General features: G+C 43.6%; 1 protein-coding gene across 2 annotated transcripts in view; it reads left to right on the forward strand.

The window, feature by feature from the left end:
• pde8a (phosphodiesterase 8A) overlaps window positions 1-12233 on the forward strand; it is a 266783-nt gene extending 254550 nt beyond the window's left edge. For both annotated transcript variants that reach the window (XM_065012412.1, XM_065012413.1), the window contains one exon: window positions 7288-12233. In XM_065012412.1, the coding sequence (XP_064868484.1) occupies window positions 7288-7394 (107 nt within the window). In that variant the 3' untranslated portion in view covers window positions 7395-12233. The remainder of the gene's footprint in view (window positions 1-7287) is intronic.
• Window positions 12234-16903: the final 4670 nt, after the last annotated feature.

Genomic DNA, 16903 nt, shown 5'->3' on the forward strand with positions numbered 1-16903 from the left:
CCACACATCTGTTGGCCTATAGACTATCACAGTACAGTATAACTACATAGTCTCCTGTTTAGTCCACAACAGACCCACACATCTGTTGGCCTATAGACTATCACAGTACAGTATAACTACATAGTCTCCTGTTTAGTCCACAACAGACCCACACATCTGTTGGCCTATAGGCTATCACAGTACAGTATAACTACATAGTCTCCTGTTTAGTCCACAACAGACCCACACATCTGTTGGCCTATAGACTATCACAGTACAGTATAACTACATAGTCTCCTGTTTAATCCACAACAGACCCACACATCTGTTGGCCTATAGACTATCACAGCACAGTATAACTACATAGTCTCCTGTTTAGTCCACAACAGACCCACACATCTGTTGGCCTATAGACTATCACAGTACAGTATAACTACATAGTCTCCTGTTTAGTCCACAACAGACCCACACATCTGTTGGCCTATAGGCTATCACAGTACAATATAACTACATAGTCTCCTGTTTAGTCCACAACAGACCCACACATCTGTTGGCCTATAGGCTATCACAGTACAGTATAACTACATAGTCTCCTGTTTAGTCCACAACAGACCCACACATCTGTTGGCCTATAGACTATCACAGTACAGTATAACTACATAGTCTCCTGTTTAGTCCACAACAGACCCACACATCTGTTGGCCTATAGACTATCACAGTACAGTATAACTACATAGTCTCCTGTTTAGTCCACAACAGACCCACACATCTGTTGGCCTATAGACTATCACAGTACAGTATAACTACATAGTCTCCTGTTTAGTCCACAACAGACCCACACATCTGTTGGCCTATAGACTATCACAGTACAGTATAACTACATAGTCTCCTGTTTAGTCCACAACAGACCCACACATCTGTTGGCCTATAGACTGTCACAGTACAGTATAACTACATAGTCTCCTGTTTAGTCCACAACAGACCCACACATCTGTTGGCCTATAGGCTATCACAGTACAGTATAACTACATAGTCTCCTGTTTAGTCCACAACAGACCCACACATCTGTTGGCCTATAGACTATCACAGTACAGTATAACTACATAGTCTCCTGTTTAGTCCACAACAGACCCACACATCTGTTGGCCTATAGACTGTCACAGTACAGTATAACTACATAGTCTCCTGTTTAGTCCACAACAGACCCACACATCTGTTGGCCTATAGACTATCACAGTACAGTATAACTACATAGTCTCCTGTTTAGTCCACAACAGACCCACACATCTGTTGGCCTATAGACTATCACAGTACAGTATAACTACATAGTCTCCTGTTTAGTCCACAACAGACCCACACATCTGTTGGCCTATAGGCTATCACAGTACAGTATAACTACATAGTCTCCTGTTTAGTCCACAACAGACCCACACATCTGTTGGCCTATAGACTATCACAGTACAGTATAACTACATAGTCTCCTGTTTAGTCCACAACAGACCCACACATCTGTTGGCCTATAGACTATCACAGTACAGTATAACTACATAGTCTCCTGTTTAGTCCACAACAGACCCACACATCTGTTGGCCTATAGACTATCACAGTACAGTATAACTACATAGTCTCCTGTTTAGTCCACAACAGACCCACACATCTGTTGGCCTATAGACTATCACAGTACAGTATAACTACATAGTCTCCTGTTTAGTCCACAACAGGCCCACACATCTGTTGGCCTATAGACTATCACAGTACAGTATAACTACATAGTCTCCTGTTTAGTCCACAACAGACCCACACATCTGTTGGCCTATAGACTATCACAGTACAGTATAACTACATAGTCTCCTGTTTAGTCCACAACAGACCCACACATCTGTTGGCCTATAGACTGTCACAGTACAGTATAACTACATAGTCTCCTGTTTAGTCCACAACAGACCCACACATCTGTTGGCCTATAGACTATCACAGTACAGTATAACTACATAGTCTCCTGTTTAGTCCACAACAGACCCACACATCTGTTGGCCTATAGACTGTCACAGTACAGTATAACTACATAGTCTCCTGTTTAGTCCACAACAGACCCACACATCTGTTGGCCTATAGACTATCACAGTACAGTATAACTACATAGTCTCCTGTTTAGTCCACAACAGACCCACACATCTGTTGGCCTATAGACTATCACAGTACAGTATAACTACATAGTCTCCTGTTTAGTCCACAACAGACCCACACATCTGTTGGCCTATAGACTATCACAGTACAGTATAACTACATAGTCTCCTGTTTAGTCCACAACAGACCCACACATCTGTTGGCCTATAGACTATCACAGTACAGTATAACTACATAGTCTCCTGTTTAGTCCACAACAGACCCACACATCTGTTGGCCTATAGACTGTCACAGTACAGTATAACTACATAGTCTCCTGTTTAGTCCACAACAGACCCACACATCTGTTGGCCTATAGACTATCACAGTACAGTATAACTACATAGTCTCCTGTTTAGTCCACAACAGACCCACACATCTGTTGGCCTATAGACTGTCACAGTACAGTATAACTACATAGTCTCCTGTTTAGTCCACAACAGACCCACACATCTGTTGGCCTATAGACTATCACAGTACAGTATAACTACATAGTCTCCTGTTTAGTCCACAACAGACCCACACATCTGTTGGCCTATAGACTGTCACAGTACAGTATAACTACATAGTCTCCTGTTTAGTCCACAACAGGCCCACACATCTGTTGGCCTATAGACTATCACAGTACAGTATAACTACATAGTCTCCTGTTTAGTCCACAACAGACCCACACATCTGTTGGCCTATAGACTATCACAGTACAGTATAACTACATAGTCTCCTGTTTAGTCCACAACAGACCCACACATCTGTTGGCCTATAGACTATCACAGTACAGTATAACTACATAGTCTCCTGTTTAGTCCACAGACCCACACATCTGTTGGCCTATAGACTATCACAGTACAGTATAACTACATAGTCTCCTGTTTAGTATAACTACATAGTCTCCTGTTTAGTCCACAACAGACCCACACATCTGTTGGCCTATAGACTATCACAGTACAGTATAACTACATAGTCTCCTGTTTAGTCCACAACAGACCCACACATCTGTTGGCCTATAGACTATCACAGTACAGTATAACTACATAGTCTCCTGTTTAGTCCACAACAGACCCACACATCTGTTGGCCTATAGACTATCACAGTACAGTATAACTACATAGTCTCCTGTTTAGTCCACAACAGACCCACACATCTGTTGGCCTATAGACTATCACAGTACAGTATAACTACATAGTCTCCTGTTTAGTCCACAACAGACCCACACATCTGTTGGCCTATAGACTATCACAGTACAGTATAACTACATAGTCTCCTGTTTAGTCCACAACAGACCCACACATCTGTTGGCCTATAGACTATCACAGTACAGTATAACTACATAGTCTCCTGTTTAGTCCACAACAGACCCACACATCTGTTGGCCTATAGACTGTCACAGTACAGTATAACTACATAGTCTCCTGTTTAGTCCACAACAGACCCACACATCTGTTGGCCTATAGACTGTCACAGTACAGTATAACTACATAGTCTCCTGTTTAGTCCACAACAGACCCACACATCTGTTGGCCTATAGACTATCACAGTACAGTATAACTACATAGTCTCCTGTTTAGTCCACAACAGACCCACACATCTGTTGGCCTATAGACTGTCACAGTACAGTATAACTACATAGTCTCCTGTTTAGTCCACAACAGACCCACACATCTGTTGGCCTATAGACTGTCACAGTACAGTATAACTACATAGTCTCCTGTTTAGTCCACAACAGACCCACACATCTGTTGGCCTATAGACTATCACAGTACAGTATAACTACATAGTCTCCTGTTTAGTCCACAACAGACCCACACATCTGTTGGCCTATAGACTGTCACAGTACAGTATAACTACATAGTCTCCTGTTTAGTCCACAACAGGCCCACACATCTGTTGGCCTATAGACTGTCACAGTACAGTATAACTACATAGTCTCCTGTTTAGTCCACAACAGACCCACACATCTGTTGGCCTATAGACTGTCACAGTACAGTATAACTACATAGTCTCCTGTTTAGTCCACAACAGACCCACACATCTGTTGGCCTATAGGCTATCACAGTACAGTATAACTACATAGTCTCCTGTTTAGTCCACAACAGGCCCACACATCTGTTGGCCTATAGACTGTCACAGTACAGTATAACTACATAGTCTCCTGTTTAGTCCACAACAGGCCCACACATCTGTTGGCCTATAGACTATCACAGTACAGTATAACTACATAGTCTCCTGTTTAGTCCACAACAGACCCACACATCTGTTGGCCTATAGACTATCACAGTACAGTATAACTACATAGTCTCCTGTTTAGTCCACAACAGACCCACACATCTGTTGGCCTATAGGCTATCACAGTACAGTATAACTACATAGTCTCCTGTTTAGTCCACAACAGACCCACACATCTGTTGGCCTATAGACTATCACAGTACAGTATAACTACATAGTCTCCTGTTTAGTCCACAACAGACCCACACATCTGTTGGCCTATAGACTATCACAGTACAGTATAACTACATAGTCTCCTGTTTAGTCCACAACAGACCCACACATCTGTTGGCCTATAGACTATCACAGTACAGTATAACTACATAGTCTCCTGTTTAGTCCACAACAGACCCACACATCTGTTGGCCTATAGACTATCACAGTACAGTATAACTACATAGTCTCCTGTTTAGTCCACAACAGACCCACACATCTGTTGGCCTATAGACTATCACAGTACAGTATAACTACATAGTCTCCTGTTTAGTCCACAACAGACCCACACATCTGTTGGCCTATAGACTATCACAGTACAGTATAACTACATAGTCTCCTGTTTAGTCCACAACAGACCCACACATCTGTTGGCCTATAGACTGTCACAGTACTGTTGGCAGTATAACTACATAGTCTCCTGTTTAGTCCACAACAGACCCACACATCTGTTGGCCTATAGACTATCACAGTACAGTATAACTACATAGTCTCCTGTTTAGTCCACAACAGACCCACACATCTGTTGGCCTATAGACTGTCACAGTACAGTATAACTACATAGTCTCCTGTTTAGTCCACAACAGACCCACACATCTGTTGGCCTATAGACTGTCACAGTACAGTATAACTACATAGTCTCCTGTTTAGTCCACAACAGACCCACACATCTGTTGGCCTATAGACTATCACAGTACAGTATAACTACATAGTCTCCTGTTTAGTCCACAACAGACCCACACATCTGTTGGCCTATAGACTATCACAGTACAGTATAACTACATAGTCTCCTGTTTAGTCCACAACAGACCCACACATCTGTTGGCCTATAGACTGTCACAGTACAGTATAACTACATAGTCTCCTGTTTAGTCCACAACAGACCCACACATCTGTTGGCCTATAGGCTATCACAGTACAGTATAACTACATAGTCTCCTGTTTAGTCCACAACAGACCCACACATCTGTTGGCCTATAGACTGTCACAGTACAGTATAACTACATAGTCTCCTGTTTAGTCCACAACAGGCCCACACATCTGTTGGCCTATAGACTGTCACAGTACAGTATAACTACATAGTCTCCTGTTTAGTCCACAACAGGCCCACACATCTGTTGGCCTATAGACTATCACAGTACAGTATAACTACATAGTATCCTGTTTAGTCCACAACAGACCCACACATCTGTTGGCCTATAGGCTATCACAGTACAGTATAACTACATAGTCTCCTGTTTAGTCCACAACAGACCCACACATCTGTTGGCCTATAGACTGTCACAGTACAGTATAACTACATAGTCTCCTGTTTAGTCCACAACAGACCCACACATCTGTTGGCCTATAGACTGTCACAGTACAGTATAACTACATAGTCTCCTGTTTAGTCCACAACAGACCCACACATCTGTTGGCCTATAGACTATCACAGTACAGTATAACTACATAGTCTCCTGTTTAGTCCACAACAGACCCACACATCTGTTGGCCTATAGACTATCACAGTACAGTATAACTACATAGTCTCCTGTTTAGTCCACAACAGACCCACACATCTGTTGGCCTATAGACTATCACAGTACAGTATAACTACATAGTCTCCTGTTTAGTCCACAACAGGCCCACACATCTGTTGGCCTATAGACTATCACAGTACAGTATAACTACATAGTCTCCTGTTTAGTCCACAACAGACCCACACATCTGTTGGCCTATAGACTATCACAGTACAGTATAACTACATAGTCTCCTGTTTAGTCCACAACAGACCCACACATCTGTTGGCCTATAGACTATCACAGTACAGTATAACTACATAGTCTCCTGTTTAGTCCACAACAGACCCACACATCTGTTGGCCTATAGACTATCACAGTACAGTATAACTACATAGTCTCCTGTTTAGTCTACAACAGACCCACACATCTGTTGGCCTATAGACTATCACAGTACAGTATAACTACATAGTCTCCTGTTTAGTCCACAACAGACCCACACATCTGTTGGCCTATAGACTATCACAGTACAGTATAACTACATAGTCTCCTGTTTAGTCCACAACAGGCCCACACATCTGTTGGCCTATAGACTATCACAGTACAGTATAACTACATAGTCTCCTGTTTAGTCCACAACAGGCCCACACATCTGTTGGCCTATAGACTATCACAGTACAGTATAACTACATAGTCTCCTGTTTAGTCCACAACAGACCCACACATCTGTTGGCCTATAGACTATCACAGTACAGTATAACTACATAGTCTCCTGTTTAGTCCACAACAGACCCACACATCTGTTGGCCTATAGACTATCACAGTACAGTATAACTACATAGTCTCCTGTTTAGTCCACAACAGACCCACACATCTGTTGGCCTATAGGCTGTCACAATCTTTCTGGATCATTATTTAATGCTGAATAACTTTACTCTTAAATCCGTTCTTCGCTCTGGATAAGAGCGTCTGCTAAATGACTTAAATGTAAATGTTAAATGTAGATACCTTCATGTGCTACCCTGTCTGTTTTGACCTTTTACATATTGGTCATTTATCAGACTGCTGTTCTCCCGAGCGACTTAGTCAGTACATCTGTACGGTACTGACTGTACAACCTCATTTTAATCCGTCCTAAATCAATAATTCAATGATCTTTTGTCCCCAGCGTTCGCAGACCTTCCCAACCTCATGCAGCACCTGGACAACAACTTCAAGTATTGGAAAGGCTTGGACGAGAGGAAGCTGCACAGCCTGCGTCCTCCCCCAGAGTAGGAGCACCCTGACTGGGGTCGACGCCAGGCCTCGGGCCCCTCCTTGGTTCCAGTCCGCCTGCGCCCCCCCCCCCCCCCCCCCAGAGTAGGAGCACCCTGACTGAGGTCGACGCCAGGCCTCTCCTTGGTTCCTGTCCGCCTGCGTCCTCCCCCAGAGTAGGAGCACCCTGACTGGGGTCGCCGCCAGGCCCCGGGCCCCTCCTTGGTTCCCGTCCGTCCAGGGGCCACCAAGCCTTCACTCTTCTGCTTCTGTAACACGCCATCAAGCGTCCACATGTCCGTCCAACAGAGACAACACACACGGACGGACGGACGGACTGCAGCAACACCAGGCTCTTGCTTCGTACATAAAACCTCGCTAGCTGAGGATGGATGATGGACAGACACACGGCGCCTCAGAGTCCTTATAAACTACCAGTGCCTGGTGGGCTTGTCTGTATGCTCCTACTGCTGCCAGGGAGGCTGTGTGAGGGACTGTTCTTCTCCCAGCCAACCTGGTGATGGACGTACCATCCCCTTATAGTACTCACACACGGGTTCCCCCTGCCTCTCTCTCTCTCTCTCTGTCTCTCTGTCAGTCAGAGGCCGGCTGATGTTACTCTCTCTGCAGACTGACTGCACTGTTGGTTAGAGCTACGGAGAAACACACAAACGAACTGAGCGTTGAGATGTTAGGTGGTTTCAAGTCTCAGGCACCTCCAATGAAAAACTGTTTGGGGGATCAGCTGATGGGACAGGTCACATTACACAGTTTTTCCTCCTAAATGGCACCCTATTCCCTATATAGTGCACTACTTTTAGGATAAAAGAGTCTATGGGGCTCTGGCCATAAGAAGTGCACTTTATATAGAGAATAGGGTTGCATTTGGGATGGCCAACAATGTCAAATCCACGTCAGACCGTACTACCCAGTGTGTGGTGGGCATTCCGACCGGATAAATCCCTATATCACCCCCCGGTGGCCACCGGGTCTAACTACACTCCACCTCCACCAGCTGCCACCATCACCCTTTACTATGTCTTCTAGCTGTATTTCCTTTGTTTCTTTGTCCTTCAGAAGCACCTCGTCCACTAGAGGACCTGTAGCGACGGGATGGGACACGAGGCCGTCCTAAACACACTAAAATTGTGTTCCATATACCACCCTATTCCCTTTATAGTGCACTACTGTTGACCAGAACAAATCATCAAATCAAATCAAATGTATTTATATAGCCCTTCGTACATCAGCTGATATCTCAAAGTGCTGTACAGAAACCCAGCCTAAAACCCCAAACAGCAAGCAATGCAGGTGTAGAAGCACGGTGGCTAGGAAAAACTCCCTAGAAAGGCCAAAACCTAGAGAGGAACCAGGCTATGTGGGGTGGCCAGTCCTCTTCTGGCTGTGCCAAGAGTAGTGCACTATTGCCGTATCGGCCCTGGTCAAATGTAGTGCACTATAAAGGGAATAGGGTGCCATTTTAGGACGCATCCAGAGACATACGTTTGTGCGGGGTGGGGGCGTGGTCACGGGTGTTCAGTGGGTGGAGCTAATTAACTGTCCTCAGGCCATTGGTGAAAGACACAAACATTCAGACATCTTGGTCATAGCTAGGTCATTATTACAGACAATTTGGTCTTTTTATTTTGTTTTAAATGTTCCATATTTTCTTTATAAAACAAAAAAAAATGAGTAACGTCAATTAATGAATTATCTGATGATGACGATGATGAAGAGATTAGAACAAAAATAAGAAAAGATGAAAGAAAGACAAGCCAAAGCTGAATAACATAATATTATATAACTCTCTGAGTCTTGTCGATGATGAGGAGGAATATTATCCATAAGAAAACATTAACGTTATAAACATTTTATTTTATTTTAGTACAGTATCAGTTTGAATGGACATCTTTGTATTGCACTGTAAAACAACAGTTGAATTGTCTATAACGTCTCAGTGATTTAGTCCATGGATGGGAATCGGGACATTTAACTTGTTGGAATAAGCTGTTGTTGTTGTTGTCTTATCACCTCTGCGAGTTTGTGTCACATTTCAGTTGAATACATTCAGTTGGATATGTGACTAGGTATCCCCGTTTCCATCGGCAACCCCACCTGTCTGTGGATTTCACAAACGCTGTTGACCGACAAAAGGAACTCACGGCATCCCGCTACAGCAGAAATCTGAGAACAAGAAAAACTATGTTTTGGACTGCAAAGATGATTTTTCTCACAGAAATGTTTGTATCAGGTTTATCCTACTGAAACAGACTGCCTTATTTTATACAATATTTCTACAGTACATTGTAGAGCTACAGTACATTGTAGAGCTACAGTACATTGTCCCAGCTACAGTACATCGTCCCAGCTACAGTACATTGTCCCAGCTACAGTACATCGTCCCAGCTACAGTACATTGTCCCAGCTACAGTACATCGTCCCAGCTACAGTACATCGACCCAACTACAGTACATTGTCCCAGCTACAGTACATCGACCCAACTACAGTACATTGTCCCAGCTACAGTACATCGTCCCAGCTACAGTACATCGTCAGAGCTACAGTACATCGTCCCAGCTACAGTACATCGTCCCAGCTACAGTACATTGTCCCAGCTACAGTACATCGTCCCAGCTACAGTACATCGTCCCAGCTACAGTACATCGTAGAGCTACAGTACATCATAGAGCTACAGTACATTGTAGAGCTACAGTACATTGTAGAGCTACAGTACATCGTAGAGCTACAGTACATCGTCCCAGCTACAGTACATTGTCCCAGCTACAGTACATTGTAGAGCTACAGTACATTGTAGAGCTACAGTACATTGTAGAGCTACAGTACATCGTAGAACTACAGTACATCGTCCCAGCTACAGTACATTGGCCCAGCTACAGTACAACGTAGAGCTACAGTACATCTTCCCAGCTACAGTACATCACCCCAGCTACAGTACATCGTAGAACTACAGTACATTGTCCCAGCTACAGTACATTGGCCCAGCTACAGTACAACGTAGAGCTACAGTACATCTTCCCAGCTACAGTACATCACCCCAGCTACAGTACATCGCCCCAGCTACAGTACATTGTCCCAGCTACAGTACATTGTCCCAGCTACAGTACATTGTCCCAGCTACAGTACATTGTAGAGCTACAGTACATCGTAGAGCTACAGTACATTGTCCCAGCTACAGTACATCGTAGAGCTACAGTACATCGTCCCAGCTACAGTACATCGTCCCAGCTACAGTACATCGTAGAGCTACAGAACATCGCCCCAGCTACAGTACATTGTAGAGCTACAGTGCATCGTCCCAGCTACAGTACATCATCCCAGCTACAGTACATCATAGAGCTACAGTACATTGTCCCAGCTACAGTACATCGTCCCAGCTACAGTGCATCGTAGAGCTACAGTACATCGTCCCAGCTACAGTACATCGTCCCAGCTACAGTGCATCATAGAGCTACAGTACATCGTCCCAGCTACAGTACATCGTCCCAGCTACAGTACATCGTCCCAGCTACAGTACATCGACCCAGCTACAGTACATCGTCCCAGCTACAGTACATCGTCCCAGCTACAGTACATCGTAGAGCTACAGTACATCGTCCCAGCTACAGTACATCGTCCCAGCTACAGTACATCGACCCAGCTACAGTACATCGTCCCAGCTACAGTACATCGTCCCAGCTACAGTACATCGTCCCAGCTACAGTACATCGTCCCAGCTACAGTACATCCCACTGTGCAATGGATAAGGACATATGGACGTTTTTTAATAACCCAGTCAGAAAACAAATGTATGTTCAAGTAAATGTCAATATTTTTATAGACTCTGAATTTTACACTGGAGTGACAGGAATAACAGAACAACTTATTAACTATCTGGGTTCACCTGCTGTGAAATGTTTTGTTGGGTTGATAGAGAAACATTTCAGTCCTGTAAACAGAGAAACTCTGTCTGTGTCCTAAATTGCACTCTATTCCCTATATGGTGCATCTCTGGGAGTAGGGTGCCAGCCCTGGTCTAAAGTAGTGCACTATGTAGGGAATAGGGTGCCCGCCCTGGTCTAAAGTAGTGCACTATATAGGGAATAGGGTGCCAGCCCTGGTCTAAAGTAGTGCACTATGTAGGGAATAGGGTGCCAGCCCTGGTCTAAAGTAGTGCACTATGTAGGGAATAGGGTGCCAGCCCTGGTCTAAAGTAGTGCACTATGTAGGGAATAGGGTGCCCGCCCTGGTCTAAAGTAGTGCACTATATAGGGAATAGGGTGCCAGCCCTGGTCTAAAGTAGTGCACTATGTAGGGAATAGGGTGCCAGCCCTGGTCTAAAGTAGTGCACTATGTAGGGAATAGGGTGCCAGCCCTGGTCTAAAGTAGTGCACTATATAGGGAATAGGGTGCCAGCCCTGGTCTAAAGTAGTGCACTATATAGGGAATAGGGTGTCATTTGGTACGCACTCTATATGATTATAATGATTAATTAAGGATGTGGATCACAGAATTGTCTATCACTGTCTTTTCCCCCTCTGTCTCCTAGAAACCAGCTTGCTTTGACTTGATGTTGACCAACGTCCTCCCATTATTGGCCATTTGTTCAAGATCCTTTGTGACACGCAGACAAGGGGTCACTTTACCCAGGGTGCTCTGCCCAGGGATGCTTTCAGATGAGGATACTAATATATGTTAAACAATGTTGCTTATTAAGATGATTTCCTATTTAAACAGTGTATATATATAAAATACCATAACACACAAAGCCAACGTCGGTTGATGATGATGTGTTTTATTATTAGTGATCGATGAGTAACTTAATAACTCCTTCAGGTTGAATTAAACACTCACATCAGGGAATGAGTTTGTTCCTTCTGATTCGAGTGAAACAAATTAGAAATGATTCAATGGAGAATAAAATAATGACAATGACTTCTGTTTGCACCATGTTTTCAGCTTTACTGGTACTTCTGGTCTGTCTCTCTGTCTATCTCTCTCGTCTTCTAGGCACTCTCTCGAGGTCTCTCTCTCTCCTCCTCTCTCTGTCTCTCTGTCTAGAAAAAAAAATGAAACAAATTAGAAATGATTCAATGGAGAATAAAATAATGACAATGACTTCTGTTTGCACCATGTTTTCAGTAACGAGACAATTTACTGGTCAGCGCTCACAATCTCTATCTCTCTCCTCTATCTCTCTCCTCTCACTCTCTCTATCTCTCTCTCTCTCTCTCTCTCTCTCTCTGTCTATCTCTCTCCTCCTCTCTCTCTCTCTCTCTGTCTATCTCTCTCTCTGTCTATCTCTCTCCTCCTCTCTCTCTCTGTCTATCTCTCTCTCCTCTCTCTGTCTCTCTATCTCTATCTCTCTCTCCTCTATCTCTGTCTATCTCTCTCTCTCTCTCTCTATATCTCTCTGTCTATCTATCTCTATCTACTGCTGGAGTCTCTATCTCTCTATCTCTATCTCTCTCTCTCTCTCTTCCTTCTATCTCTCTCTCTCTCTTCCTTCTATATCTCTCTCTCTCTCTTCCTTCTATCTCTCTCTCTATCTACTGCTGGAGTCTTTATCTCTCTATCTCTCTCTCTCTCTTCCTTCTATCTCTCTCTCTCTCTCTATCTCTCTCTCTCTCTTCCTTCTATCTCTCTCTCTCTCTTCCTTCTATCTCTCTCTATCTACTGCTGGAGTCTATCTCTCTATCTCTCTATCTATCTCTCTATCTCTCTCTCTTCCTTCTATCTCTCTCCATCTATCTGTCTCTCTCTCTATCTCTCTCTCTCTCTCTTCCTTCTATCTCTCGATCTATCTACTGCTGGAGTATACAGTACACAGTGTGTCAGTTTCTATAGTTGATATCATGTATATTGTGTCATGTATGTCTACTCTACTGTATGCTGACTCTCACTACCAACCCTACCCAGTTCTCTCTTCTGAGTTTAGTCCACCCTTTCAGCCTGGCCTCATAGACTAGACGTAACATAGTTAACACAAATGAGTATGACATGTTATATTTGGTATGGTTACATAAGACAGAAGGTTACTTAATTAAGACAAAAGGAAGGAAATTGGTCTGGGAGGATGGGGTGGTGTATAACGAGAACGTCTAGTAACATCACCGGTTCCGTGTTCTAATCAAATCACGGACAACTTGAGCATTTCAGCTAATTAGCAACTGTACAACTACTTACTACTTGTCAGCTACTTAGCATGTTAGCTAACCACAAACGCTAACCCACAAACGCTAATTCTAGCGGTCCAAACTAATGCACAGGACACTGTGGCCTGGGGCAGATAATCACTTTGTTTTCTATTCTCCTTTTAATGACTACTCCTTTAGAGGTGAATCCTGTAACTTCCACTTCAGCCACATTGTAACATAGTCTCCTGTAGACGTCAATGCATGGCTGAGTAGGAGGATTCATCACAACCTTTTTAATGACTACTCCTTTAGAGGTGTAACTTCCACTTCAGCCACATTGTAACATAGTCTCCTGTAGACGTCAATGCATGGCTGAGTAGGAGGATTCATCACAACCCTTTACGGTGTTTACCACGTTCTCATTTCAAATCAAAACACCCAAATGATCAGCAACAGGATGATCCTTGACAAGAGGCTCCGCCCTGAGAGAGAAAGAGGAACTGCAGAATGATGGTAGAAAAGAAAAACAAGATATCTGACATTTCAAATAGACACTTTTCTGTACAGGTCAAATAAGTAGGCAACCTCTAAAACCAGATGGGCCTATTCCCCTTTTTCAGGCCTCCAGATACTTGATATGTTCATTATAGTAAACGTACCACCAGCCTCAACCTCATACATCCTTCTACAAGATACTTGATATGATATATACACTGAACAAAAATATAAACGCAACATATAAAAGTGTCCCATGTTTCATGAGCTGAAATAAAAGATCACTAAAATGTTCCATACGCACAAAAAGCTTATTTCTCTCAGATTTTGTCCACAAATGTGTTTATATCCCTGTTAGTGAGCATTTCTCCTTTGCCAAGATAATCCATCCACCTGACAGATGTGGCAAATCAAGAAGCTGATTAAACAGCATGATTATTACACAGGTGCACCTTCTGCTGGGGACAATAAAAGGCCACTCTGAAATGTGCAGTTTTGTCACACAACACAATGTCACAGATATCTCAAGTATTGAGGGAGCGTGCAATTGGCATGCTGACTGCAGGAATGTCCACCAGAGCTGTTGCCAGATAATTAAATGTTAATTTCTCAACCACAAGTCGTTTCAGATCATTTGGCAGTACGTCCAACCGGCCTTACAACCACAGACCACGTGTAACCACGCCAGCCCAGAACCTCCACATCCGTCTTCTTCACCTGTGGGGTCGTCTGAGACCAGCCACCTTGCCAGCTGATGAAACCGTGGGTTTGCACAACCAAAGATTTTCTGCACCAACTGTCAGAAACCGTCTCAGGGAAGCTCATCTTGTGTGCTCGTCGTCCTCACCAGGGTCTTGACCTGACTGCAGTTCAGCATCGTAACCGACTTCAGTGGGTAAATGCTCACCTTTGATGGCCACTGGCACGCTGGAGAAGTGTGCTCTTCTCTGGATAAATCCTGGTTTCAACTGTACCGGACAGATGACAGAGATCGTGTACCAGATCCTGAAGCCCGTTGTCATGCCATTCATCTGCCGCCATCACCTCATGTTTCAGCATGATAATACATGGCCCCACGTCGCAAGGATATGCACACAATTCCTGGAAAATGAAAATGGCCTGCATTCTTCCATGGCTTGCATACTCACCAGACATGTCAGCCATTGAGCATGTTTGGGATGCTCTGGATTGACGTGACCGACAGTGTTCCAGTTCCCGCCAATATTCAGCAACTTCGCACAGGCAGGCCAGGCGCATGCATGCTGACACAGTCGCCAGTTGTACGGTGTTTCCTCCGATGCCCGGGTTAAACGGGCATTGTGCCAAGAAGCAGTGTGGCTTGGCAGGGTTGTGTTTCGGAGGATTCATGGCCCTCGACCTTCGCCTCTCCTGAGTCCATACTGGAGTTGCAGCGATGGGACAAGACTGTAACTACCAATTGGATACCACGAAAAAGGGGTAAAAAGTACAAATATATATATAATATATAATTTGCACAGCCATTGAAGAGGACTGGGACAACAGCCTGATCAACTCTATGCGAATGAGATGGGTCGTACTGTATGAGGCAAATGGTGGTCACACCAGATACTGACTGGTTTCCTAATCCACGCCCCCTACCTTATCTGTGGCCAACAGATGCTATTTGCATTCCCAGTCATGTGAAATCCATAGATTAGGGCCTAATGAATGTGATTAAATTGACTGATTTCCATGTTGCGCTTACATTTCTGTTAAGTGTACTATGCTAATACCAGCCTCAACCTCAATGTATCCTTATCCAGATACTTTATATTTGTATTTATTTTTGTTTTATTTAACGAGGCAAGTCAGTTAAGAACCAATTCTTATTTACAATGACGGCCTACGCTGGGCAAATTGTTACGCCGCCCTACGTGACTCCCAATCACGGTCGGTTGATGATTCAGCCTGGAATCGAACCAGGGTGTCTGTAGTGTCCCATAGGATTTGTCTAGAGTAAAGAAACGTGTCCTACAGTGGACATCCATTGGGAAGCAGTATGTTTACAATGCAAATACAGGGCCTATAGAAAGTCAACAACCCCTTGGATTTCTTTCAAAAAATGTATATGTTTTACAAAGTGGGATTAAAATGGATTTGATTGTGATTTTTTAAAATAATTGTCGACGATCTACACAAAATACTGAACAAAACTTAAAACACTAATATAACTTGATTAGATAAATATTCACCCCCTGGGTCAATCCATGTTAGAAACACCTCTGGTAGTGATTACAGCTGTGAGTCGTCTTGGCTAAGTCTCATAAGAGCTTTGCACACCTGGATTGTGCAATATTTGCCCATGATTCTTTTTCAAAATTCTTCAAACTTTGTCAAGGTGTTAGGGATCATGGATAGAGAGCAATTTTCCAAACTTGCCCCAAAATTTCAAGCATCTTTAATTCAAAACTGTAATTTGGCCACTCAAGAACATTCTGTATTGTTGGTAAGCAACTCGTGTTGTAGGTTATTGTCCTGCTGAAAGGTGAAATCCTCTCCCAGTATCAGGTGGAAAGCAGACTAAAGCAGGTTTTCCTCTGGGATTTTGCCTGTGTTTAGCTCCATCCCGTTTATTTTCGTCCTGAAAAACTCCCCAGTCTTTTCCGATGTAAAGCATACCCATAACGTGATGCAGCCACCACCATGCTTGAGAATAAAAAGGCAGTTACTCAGTCATGTATTGCGTTGAATTTGCCCCAAAACGTAAGGCTTTGCATTTAGGCCAAAAAGTGTATTCCTTTGCCGTGGTTGTTTTTGCAGTATTACTTTAGTGCCTTGTTGCATACAGATGCACGTTTTGGAAGACTTTGTAGTATTATTTGTATTATTATTCTTTTCACTTTGTCATTTAGGTCATTATTGTGGAGTCACTACCATGTT

This window comes from Oncorhynchus nerka, linkage group LG27 (assembly GCF_034236695.1).
Source record: "Oncorhynchus nerka isolate Pitt River linkage group LG27, Oner_Uvic_2.0, whole genome shotgun sequence".
Classification (NCBI taxonomy): domain Eukaryota; kingdom Metazoa; phylum Chordata; class Actinopteri; order Salmoniformes; family Salmonidae; genus Oncorhynchus; species Oncorhynchus nerka.